Source organism: Triturus cristatus, chromosome 7, assembly GCF_964204655.1.
Source record: "Triturus cristatus chromosome 7, aTriCri1.1, whole genome shotgun sequence".
Classification (NCBI taxonomy): domain Eukaryota; kingdom Metazoa; phylum Chordata; class Amphibia; order Caudata; family Salamandridae; genus Triturus; species Triturus cristatus.
In genome coordinates, this window is record NC_140590.1 from 1077260859 (window position 1) to 1077271790 (window position 10932).

The following is a 10932-nucleotide window of genomic DNA, read 5'->3' on the forward strand; positions in this document are numbered from 1 at the left end:
GGTAGCTGCTAGTAGCTCTCCAGCTACCCATAAGTAGCTCTCCTGTGTGCATCCCAGTCTAATAAATTATAAGCCTTTGCTTACTTGAATTAATATATGTAAACAAAATGGAAACTGTATCAGAGATGGAAATAAGTGTGTATTTTCAGAACTCTGGAGCTGATGTTTGGAGCGATTAATACTATTATTAACTTGGTGCCAGGGCCAATGCAGCTTTGGCTGTTATGTATTGCCCATGTAGAGGCATTCCACATTGGCAAAGCATTTTTTACATTAATGATGGGAACCGTGCCTGATGCACTGAGATGATCACTGTTGGTAATCTTGCTTATGGTAGCTTCTAATATAATCTGTTCAGTGGTCCGTATTAAAACGCTAACATTATTAGTAGCTCGGAATGAGTGTCTTTCAATATAACACGAGTGTTTTGCTTCTGATAGCTATGTGCTGATAGGGATAGCTTTGTGCTGCTCTTGGTCACGGTAATGCTTTTGAACTTATTGAGCCACTGTCCATCTTTTAGTGCTGCTCTCAATCGCTTTGTGCTTCATTTCTTCTGCTTTTTGCTAATTTCTACTGCTTTGTGCTTCTCTTCATTGCTAAAAGCTAGTCATCATGCTGGTTTTTGATACCTTTTTTGCTGCTAATCAAGCACTTGTTGCTCGTTATAGCTGTGTGCTGCTTGTACAACCTGAGTGCTGACTCTCGATTCCTTTGTTTTGTCTCCTGACAAATGTATTTTCTTTGTGTAGCTTTGTATTGCATATCTAAGCCTTTATGCAAGCTTCTTAGTTTCGGTGGAGATTTTAGTGCAGACTTTTCTCACTCTGTGTGAGCTCTTAATTCTTTTATGTTGCTCATGATGCTTTTGTGTCTTTGACAGCTTTTAGTGGCTCTTGATCCTTGTGTACTGGCCTAGGATAGCTTTGTGTTAAATTGTAGTAGTTTCTGCTTGCTTCATACTTTTGTGCAAGCAATATTTGTCCTGACTAATGTTTTTTTGCTGTTGGCTCTTGATCGTTGTAGGGTTGCTTTCCTGCTCATACATTTGAAGATGAATATGCACTGACCACTTTGTTTTGTTTCCCTGTGAAATTCTTGCAGGTCATTATGGGTCTCCTCCAGGTGGGCTTCATCTCCGTGTACCTCTCTGATTCATTGCTGAGTGGATTTGCGACAGGGGCTTCGTTCACCATCCTTACTTCTCAAGTGAAGTACCTCCTGGGCATCAGCATCCCACGCAGCAATGGGGCCGGTGCTCTAATCTTTACCTGGGTGTCTATATTCCAGCGAATTCACCTGACCAACATTTGTGACCTTGTCACAAGCATCCTATGCCTTCTTGTCTTGGTCCCAACCAAAGAGCTTAATGAGTACTACAAAAATAAACTCAAGGCACCTATTCCCATCGAGCTGTTCGTGGTGGTTGCGGCTACCTTGGTCTCTCACTTTGGTCACCTTCATGAGAAATTTGGCTCTAGTGTGGCTGGGAACATCCCAACAGGGTTTCTGATGCCTCAGGCTCCAGACTGGAGTTTGATCCCCAATGTGGCCATGGGTGCCTTCTCAATTGCACTAATTGGTTTTGCTATCACCGTCTCCCTTTCAGAAATGTTCGCTAAGAAGCATGGCTATGAGGTCCGTGCCAACCAGGAAATGTACGCCATTGGCTTCTGCAACATAATCCCTTCCTTCTTCCATTGTTTCACTACCAGTGCTGCTTTGGCTAAAACCCTTGTCAAGGAATCCACTGGCTGCAAAACACAGGTGTCGGCTATCATAACGGCGCTGGTGCTCCTCCTGGTCCTGCTTGTCATTGCTCCACTCTTCTATTCCCTACAGAAGTGCGTCTTGGGCGTCATCACCATTGTCAACCTGCGGGGGGCACTCAGAAAGTTCCTGGATCTGCCCAAGATGTGGAGGCTAAGCAGAGTGGACACAGCAATCTGGCTTGTCACCATGGCTTCATCTGCATTGGTCAGCACTGAAATGGGGCTTCTCATAGGGGTCTGCTTCTCAATGCTGTGTGTTATCTTGCGCTCCCAGCTGCCCACATCCTCGCTGCTTGGCCGGGTAGAGCAGTCTGAGATCTTTGAGTCTCTCTCAGTGTACAGGAACTTGAATGTCACGCCTGGGGTACATGTGTTCCGTTTTGAAGCCCCCATCTACTATGTTAACAAGCAAGCCTTCAAATCAGCCCTCTACAAATTGACCGGAGTCAGCCCAGTTTTGGTTAAGGCTAATGAAAAGAAGGCTGAAAAGAAACGGCAGAAGCGTGAGAAGATTGAAGGGTCCGCCCACTTTAACGGCAAGCAAGCTGAGGTGTCCCTGCAGCTGGTCAAGGAACCCCTGTCCTTCCACACGCTAGTCATTGACTGCAGCGCTGTTCAGTTTTTAGACACTGGGGGCATCAACACGATGAAGGAAGTGTTCAAGGACTACAAGGAGATTGGCATCCGGGTGCTTCTAGCTCAGTGCAATGCTTCCGTCTTGGAGTCCCTGCGCCGTGGAGATTACTTCAGCAAAGGGGAGGACAATCGGTCCTTCCACAGTTTAAGGCAGGCAGTGAGTTTTGCCCTAGAGGAGCATCAAAAGAGTGAATACCACATTTACCAAGAAGAATGCTAGCTCTGTCCACCAGTGGCAGGACTGAAATACACCGGCTGCCAATTAATACCAAACTCAGATTTGGTATTTCCAGAAACACAGATGGTCGGCTATTGCAATTCATGTGTTTGTCATATGAAGAAAAGTGTATAGAAATATTTAGAGGGTATTAATATTTTGTGTACTTTCTAGCACTTATTTGTATTATACATGTACAGTTTGACTCCCCCTGCTGGCCAGGGGGTGATGAATTCCGTTTCGGCCACTTCCCGGCCTTTTAGGAGTTTCTATTTCTACTTCACTTACTAACTTGCCTCCATTGCTTTTTAGGGCTGTGCTTAATGCCCACAAGAGGAGCATATTTTTGCATAAACCCTGATTTTTTTGTCCATGTGTAATCTATGTTTTGTATACTTTTCACAGATCGTTCTTTCTTGGGAGACTAGGTTCGAGCTGAATATACTTGCATGCACTGTTCCTGCATCGTTTACCCTGTGACTGTAGAAACTTCATTGACATAGCACTGGGGCTGGTATTTTAAGAGCCATTAATATGTAAGGAGAATAGCAGACATGCATACAACCGCCTACGCGTAATGGGCCAGGTGTACGACCATTCCATTTTGCAAGCTGCAAATTGGGACGTTTTGTGACTCGCAATTTGTGACTCACAAAATGGAATGTACAGCTGTGTCTCTGACACTGTTTGCAATTCCTAATGGGGGCGCAAATGACATACCTTATCAATATTCATGAGGCAGGTCGCAATTTGCGACCCATTAGGAATGGCTAGCACTCACAGGGATGGTGGCCTGCTGTGGTCAGCAGACCTCCATGTCTACGACTGATTTTTCAATAAAGCAGTTTTTTTTTTAAATGAGCCCCTTTTCTTAAAGGAAAACGGGCTGCATTTAAAAAAGAAAAATGAAATGTTTGTTTCAATTTTTAAGAGTAGGCTCTTAAAAAATATTTTCGCATCCATTCGCAAAGGGGAAGGGGTCCCGTTTGCGAGTGGCTTACCAGTTACTTGAAGTAGGTGGTAAACTGTGAATATTTTGCGACTGCAAATACAGGGGTAAAACAATGGTACCATCCAGTCTGACTCGCTATTAGGAAGGGACACCCTTGGCATGCCCCTTCCTAATAGCGACCTGCAAATAGTATTTTGCGAGTCACCGACTTGCAAAATAGTGTTTGTAAATGCCACCGCCCTTTTTTGCGGCCCATTTTCTGTTTGCGACGGCAAAAAACAGTCGTACATCTGGCCCAATGCGCGTGAAAGCCATATTTCTTGTCAGAGCTATGCGTGTTACACAAAACAAAGTATACCCTCTCCTATGTTTATGCAATCTCCCCATTTTGCAGTGGCAACATTGATTGTTTCCTTTTGAGACTTATTGAGAGGGCTACCAGGCCAGCCTATAGCTACAGTGCATGTGCGCGGGCGCGCGCGCCGCGCTTTACCGCGATTACTTTCACTTTCGCGGCCGCAGGGCCGCTTTGATGTTTGATCATGATCGCGATCACTTTCGCGGCCGCTTTGCATAGTCAATAGGTCTCGCTTTTGGGACCTTATAAGTATTTAGTTATGCAACTGTTGCATGGCTAAACACTTATAAGGTCCCAAAGGCGAGACCTATTGGCTATGCCAATGCTTGTTGTTCTTTGTTACTGATGTTAATGATGGGTTTTAATATATATTTATGCTGTATTTAGTGCCTTGCAGCTGTTAGAATGACAGCGCTTCCGCCTTTTAATAGGTTTGCAGGTCTGGATTCTGTCGTTGGCAAAATCTCTGTGAACTCACCGTCTGTTGATGAGCGCCACCAAGAGGGTGCTGGTGGTGCCATCACAAGAGGAAGCGTACTGAAGTCAGAGCTCGTTTGTGCAAGTCCATAGAAAACATAGAAAGCTTCATTATCGAAACGCAAAAAAATTAATAACTGTTCTGGTGCCCCACAACTAGGAACAGGCAAACTGAAAGATCCTACTGAAGGGGAATATTTAGTTTAGACTAATTCGTAAATATTTACTCCTTTAGATATTTAATTATTGCTAAAGCAAAGCAGTATGAAGTTACATGTCTTTTTATTTCTTATACTATTGTGTCAATGCAATGGTCATTGTGTGTGTCTCACTTTTTTTTATTGTATTGTGAAAGTTTGTCCGTGCGTCCGTACTCCCCAACCAAAATGCCGGTGGTAAAGGAAGTGACATCACCCACAGTTGACCTTTTGGAACATCACCCTCAGACCCTTAGTGGTCTCCTGATTCCTGTGGAGGAATAAAGGATTGTGAAGGATTGGAAACTGCAGAAAGAAACAGGATTCCAACAGCCCTGTTTACTTTATGGGTGTAGTGCAAGCAAAGCCCTTTTGTTTTTCTCCAAAATATAACATATATCACACCCTTCATCCACTAGTTTGAGGCACAGTCAATGAAAATTTGAATCGCCTGGCAGGAGTATTTTGGTCTTTTTACTGGCACCTCCATTAGGATGTTGAACTGATTTTTATGTGAAAAGTACACTCAGTCAGCACACTCTTTGCCACACTCCATTTGTTAGGTCAGACTTGCATTTTATTCATAAAGCAATAGCACCCATTTTCATGTGCTTTTGTCAACACATCAACACATCAAGTATATAGCTCCTTTACTACATGCTGATCAATTCCAAACATAGTGGCCATCTTGGATCTGTATTGTGCTTACCATTCGAAGGTTGCTGTCACATTTAGAATCAAAAGAAGGGCCATCTTGATTTTTACTGCTTTTACTAGTGAGAGCACAGGGATTCTGTGTGCTCAGTTTGGGGCTTGGGCTGAGACTAATGCCGATGTGTGTCCTTGGATCCACATCACATTGGCTCTGACTACCCGCTTTACTCCTTTCATATATTTAGGTGACATGACAGTTGCTGTGCTTTTATAATTCTGTAAAGGTGCAGCAGTGCATTGCTTTTTATATGTTTTGTGTTCAATGTGTTGTATTACTGCAGTGATTGGAGGATATTTGCTGGTATTGCTGTTTAGTGATGTGCATATTATTGCAGCAGACACCAAAATTAGCACTGCACATTACCATGTCAGCATGCAGAGGGCCTGAAGCGAGTGCTAAATATTGGTATGTCTCATGTTTGTTATTATGCAAGACAAGGCTATGCTTAATGTTAGTTACCTGTTGATTTAACCAAGCATTAACAAACCCAGCAGGTTTGACTTTAATCTACTAATGTAGGCAATGAAAGGGATTCACATTTGTGCACTATTTTTTACTGAGCAACACAACTTGACCTTCTGTGCCTCCAATGTACGTGCCATGTTTTTTATTCCACAAGAATGTGATGCATGGACTGACCTATGGGCTCTGCCAGTGATTTTTGCTGTTGCTGTCACCCTGACCCTACAGAACAGGTGTAGTGAGGGAGGTGCCATGGGCACTGAAGTATAAAAATGACTGACATTTGCTACGTTTGGCTGTTCCCAATGAACTCCATGACACAGCCCGGTATGGTTGCCATCCATTGTTTACTGACTCTGCTTAGCACAGCACTTTGTTTTTTTATTTGTAGAAAAATATATATTTTATATCTATAATGAAATAGCACTTGGTCAGAAACCTAAAAGGCTGCCTCTTAAGACCCCACTTTCAGTCTATTGCTCCCCCTCCCCTTTCCGGCCCGCTTCATTTTTTTAACGAATTTGTTGTAACATTGCCTTTACAAGGACCCACCAGTTTGCACACTGCCACCTGACCACTCAGTTTATCACTCATCTGTTGCTCCCTCACTCCTTCTTTTCGCGTCTCCCGCTATATATATATTTTGAAATATTTTTTCACACTACAGACTGCTACCAGGCTGCTTACTTTTTTTTAGTTTATGTGGCTTCCCACACAATCTTTATTTTATTATTTACCATTACGAAATGGCTGCCAGCTATCTTATAATGGCAAATGAGATTAAATTAAAAAAATCCTAAATGGCCGCTGTTGCAGAAGTTCTCATGCATATGCATGGGTAACACCTTAAAATACTTTAAAACCATAACACTTAAAAAATGGCAGCCCAACTGTGCACACAATGGGTGGCCGTCTTTGCATGGTTCTCAATAGAAATGAAAAAAGATGTCCAAAATGGCCACCAATGCGTGCCCATGTGTAGGCATGCATAGCATGCTTACAAACTGATATCCCTCTTTCATGTTTTTTAATTTTCATTAGCAGTCTGCAAAGTACCTTGTTAAAAAACATGACATCTGTTGGCTTTGCCATTGCTTCTTTTTTAGCGTTGTGCTTGCAGGCCCTCTAAAGCACCTGCTTCTGGTCCATTGGCTAGGTTTTGTTACTTTTTGCCCCGTAAGTATTGATGTAAATTGAATGCTTTTACTGTGCCTTTTCAGTAGGGATGACAGTGCCAGTGTGCAGTAAAGGCCTCTTTACTCTGACTTCTTTCCCTTTCCCTCTCCCTGCCGCTGTTCTTCTGCCTTCCCTAAAGGCCAGCTCTAGGGCACAGACCAGGTAATGACAGTATTGCCTGGATGCAGCACTGACAGTAGCCTAGTGTAGTATACCCTAGCAGGCTCTAGCGTATGAGATGAGCTCTATAGCATTGCTCCGTACTCATCGCAAGTAGTAGCAGGATTGGATAAGCCAGCAGGTTTCCTGCCTCTGTATGTTATTCTGTTATGCGTTAGTATACATACGTCTGGATAAGCACTCTCTAAAGCACTTTGCATACTGACAGTAAGGGTTCATCATACCTTAGCTCAAATTGTAATTGTAATGGTGTGATATCCCAAACAAAGTTCCTGCCCCCCTACACTGCACCTTGCCAAGAGCCCCAGTGGTACCCCTTCCCCACAATGACCCCTGTCCGAGTCCCTGCCTCTCACATTTTGGCTCGTCATACCTTGTGTGAGCCACAATTTCCTTCTGCAGGAGGCATGGTCGGGCTGCACAGAAAATAGGCAAGGGCATCCAAACTAAAAGTGATCCTATTAGCGAGTCAGATAGCTTATAAGAATACCACATTTACAAATCTGGGCCATTTTTACCTTTTGAAGGCACTCTGTATAGGTGGTTTGCAAAGTATGACAGACTGAATGCATTTGTGCCTGCTACAGGCAGTATTTGTGGTAATATCAGGGAAATCAACAGTAAAAACCTTACATCAGACCATAAAACAGGCCAACAAACAGCTAATAAAAACGACCCACACTCTGACCTGTCCGACCAACCCTTTTGACACTGCCAGATTGCCCTATAGGCCTGTCCAACTTTGGCAGGATATCCCGCTCTGCATGATGTCCTGCGGAAGGAAAGCGGCACTTCTAGCGGCAAAGGTGCTTTAACTTAGGTTTTGGCAAAGTTGTACGAAATCCCAAAACGTCACCGTCGGTGAAAGGGAAGATTCCTGTCTTTTGTTAACTTCACGGAAGAAGTTTAAAAGCAGGGCGGGACTAGGAACCCAAATCAGACCTGGCAATTTTGTCAGACCGGCCCCCACCTCAGGGAAGTGGGATGTTGGGGGGGTCAGGCGTGAAGCACTGCTGCTTAGCAAAACCGGCCCCCAGCACTGCTACTTTTGTTACTGGGGACTGATACTGCAGCATGGCTGCAAAGCCGCCCCCCAGGAACAAGACCAGTCCCCACTGCTCCAAACCTGGCCCTCACCCTTCCAGCCTCCCGGGTAAACACCCAATGCCCGCTACAGCCAGTCCAACCCTGTTTAAAAGTGCACATCCCTAATCTGGGAAGAAATTCAGCCTCGATAAGTCAGAAGGTTTCCACGGAAAAGCAGTTACTTTGTATAGCACTCTCCCTAAACGAGAAACCCCTAGAGACCTGAAATAACTGATTCTTTGCAGCTAGCTCTCTAAATAGCACTTTTGGGATAATATGTCACCAAGGAACAATTGATTTCTATGAAATACTTTCGTTGCCCTGTAGGCCATATTTACACATATTGTTCTATATACTTATGGATCATGAAATGCATCAGATCCCAATTGTAATGTGAAAAATATTGAAGAAGGAGCCCATAGCATGTAAACTGTGGGGGGGGGGAGGGGGGGCGGTTTTGACTGGTTTTATTGATAACCTTTGTTCAGAAATACTTTAACTAAATCAAGTACCTTTTTTAGCACTTTCTTTGTATAGCTATCTATCTTTGTATCTGCAGTACACCCAGGTCTGTAAAAGCCTATTGACTAACCCTTTATCACCCTTTGGCAGCTTTTTTCTAACATTATCTCTTTATAGCCCTCTGTCTTAGTCTGGGCCAGCAGTTGGCTACAGAATCCCCTGGACCTCCAGTCTACGGCGCCATAAATACCATGTGTTTTCTGCAGCCCTTTCAGGCAGAGTCAGCAGCACAGAATTTATGTTGTCCATCATCTTGTATTATTAATATTTTAAGTAAAAAATTCTACTAGGCAGGGCCTTAAACAATTCCTCTGTTAGGAACAACCAAAATAGATACCTCCCAGTCTACTGAGAAATAATGATTGTGACCACTTTGGGCTACTCTGAGTTTCTTTGGTTGTCCCACCATATTTCTTTTGATTGAAGTGCTAGCCACGCCTTCCACTTGGTGCTCAGCCTTGCACTTCTACCTTACATCTAGAGAATGTGGGTTTGATGTGTCACAAACATAGGCCTTCCAGGAATTACTAAGCACAAGCCTTTGGTCAGTGACTGGAGATAATTTATTCTTCGTTTCGCCATAGATTTTCTAGTTTCAATGAGCTTTTTTTTTCTTTCTTATAAATGCACTTTTTTGACATGAACATAATAAATTGCCATACTGTATCAGTTGCCTTCCCGGATACAGGATAATTATCTTTCCGGATCAGATGCTTGACCTAACAGAATGCCTCACCTTTGCATTGTTGATGCTGGAACATTGTAATAATGTTTGTCTTGTTTAAACATATTGTTCTAAACTGTAAACACTCTAATGTCTCAGTGCAGATAAGCTGGAACCAAATCTCTGGATCACTTTGGCATACGTGAAGTTGACTTGACTGCAAATTCAGCTCTTCAGCAGTAATAGTGGTTACAGAGACCAAGCAATAACAGCCTAATTTCCAAAATACTTCTTACTGGTGCTAGAGTGTTTTTGTATCTGTCTGATGAATATTTATAGGGGGAAGTGCCTTATGGTATAATAAGATTACCTGTCTGAATAAATAAAACACTCTTGGTGTATTGTGTCTGAGCTTTTGATTTCTGTGTGAATCTTGTACTTGTTTCATCACAGTGCTTTTCTTGGAACCACAAATACAGTTGAAGTGACAGTCATAGTTGTGCAGCAAGGCAGTTCCACATATTACCAAGTGGTCTTGCAGTGATATCATACATTCAGTTGGGAGGCAGCGCTGTCTGTGTGAGTACAACGATACGCAGTACAAAACACCAGCTAGTAGTATTTACACATGAAACAACAGGCAATGCAGATTGATTCGCCTTATTTACTACCGGGTGACTTAGTAAGGGGAGGGGTACATATTTGTCATAAACACAGAGCCAAACCTGCTGGCTTCTAGGTTAATTTTTGAGGTTAGAAGATTAGCATTGCCGGAAGCTTCGCACCCCTACTACTGTTCGCCATCATGATCAACTGTATGACGGCTCTAGCATTTGTCCCTGCCCTCTAGTCCTTGAACTATGGAAGCTTTGGTCATGGCAGCCCTTCTGACAGCCTTTGGACCCTCCAGACAATAATGAAGTTAAACGGTTTTCACCTGAGCTGACAGAAACAAATAGCCTTAATTACCCATTCGGGATCAAATGTTTTTTTTTCTGTTGCGCCAATGCGAACTTACTGTATAAGGTTCATTGAGGATACAATGCACCAGCATTTGTATGGTTACAACCGATTCAGTTCGGAGTTTGCGACTGCAAAAATGCTTTTTGAAATGTACTAAAGCCATTTTAGGAGTATGCAACTTTTTTCTGGCTTCTAAAATGGTTTAGAGATGGATCTATTTGAAAAAGGATTGCTGTGGGCATCCCTTACAAATGTGGATACCTATGCATATGTATACATGTTTTAGGACCAAAATAGAGGTTGTAAACTATTATAAGAAAAGCATGGAGATACCCCGCCGGGGTGATTTCTGCACTCTATAAATCCTTCATTCACTCATTCAGAAGTTACCGACCTCTGAGTTGGGAGTGGTAACCCATTTGCAAAAGGGAAGAGGTCTCCTTGGGAACCCTTTCCCTTAGTAAATGTTAAAAAAAATAGTTATTGGGGAGTAGGCAGTGGACCACAGGACTACTATCAACTCTCAAATAAAAAAAAAAAAAGTAACATTTTCTT

At 43.0% G+C, this 10932-nt stretch overlaps 1 protein-coding gene across 2 annotated transcripts in view; it reads left to right on the top strand.

The window, feature by feature from the left end:
• SLC26A2 (solute carrier family 26 member 2) overlaps positions 1-9820 on the top strand; it is an 86708-nt gene extending 76888 nt beyond the window's left edge. For both annotated transcript variants that reach the window (XM_085618190.1, XM_085618191.1), the window contains exon 3: positions 1105-9820. In XM_085618190.1, coding sequence (XP_085474316.1) covers positions 1105-2628 — 1524 coding nt within the window. In that variant the 3' untranslated portion in view covers positions 2629-9820. The remainder of the gene's footprint in view (positions 1-1104) is intronic.
• The last annotated feature ends 1112 nt before the right edge of the window (positions 9821-10932 follow it).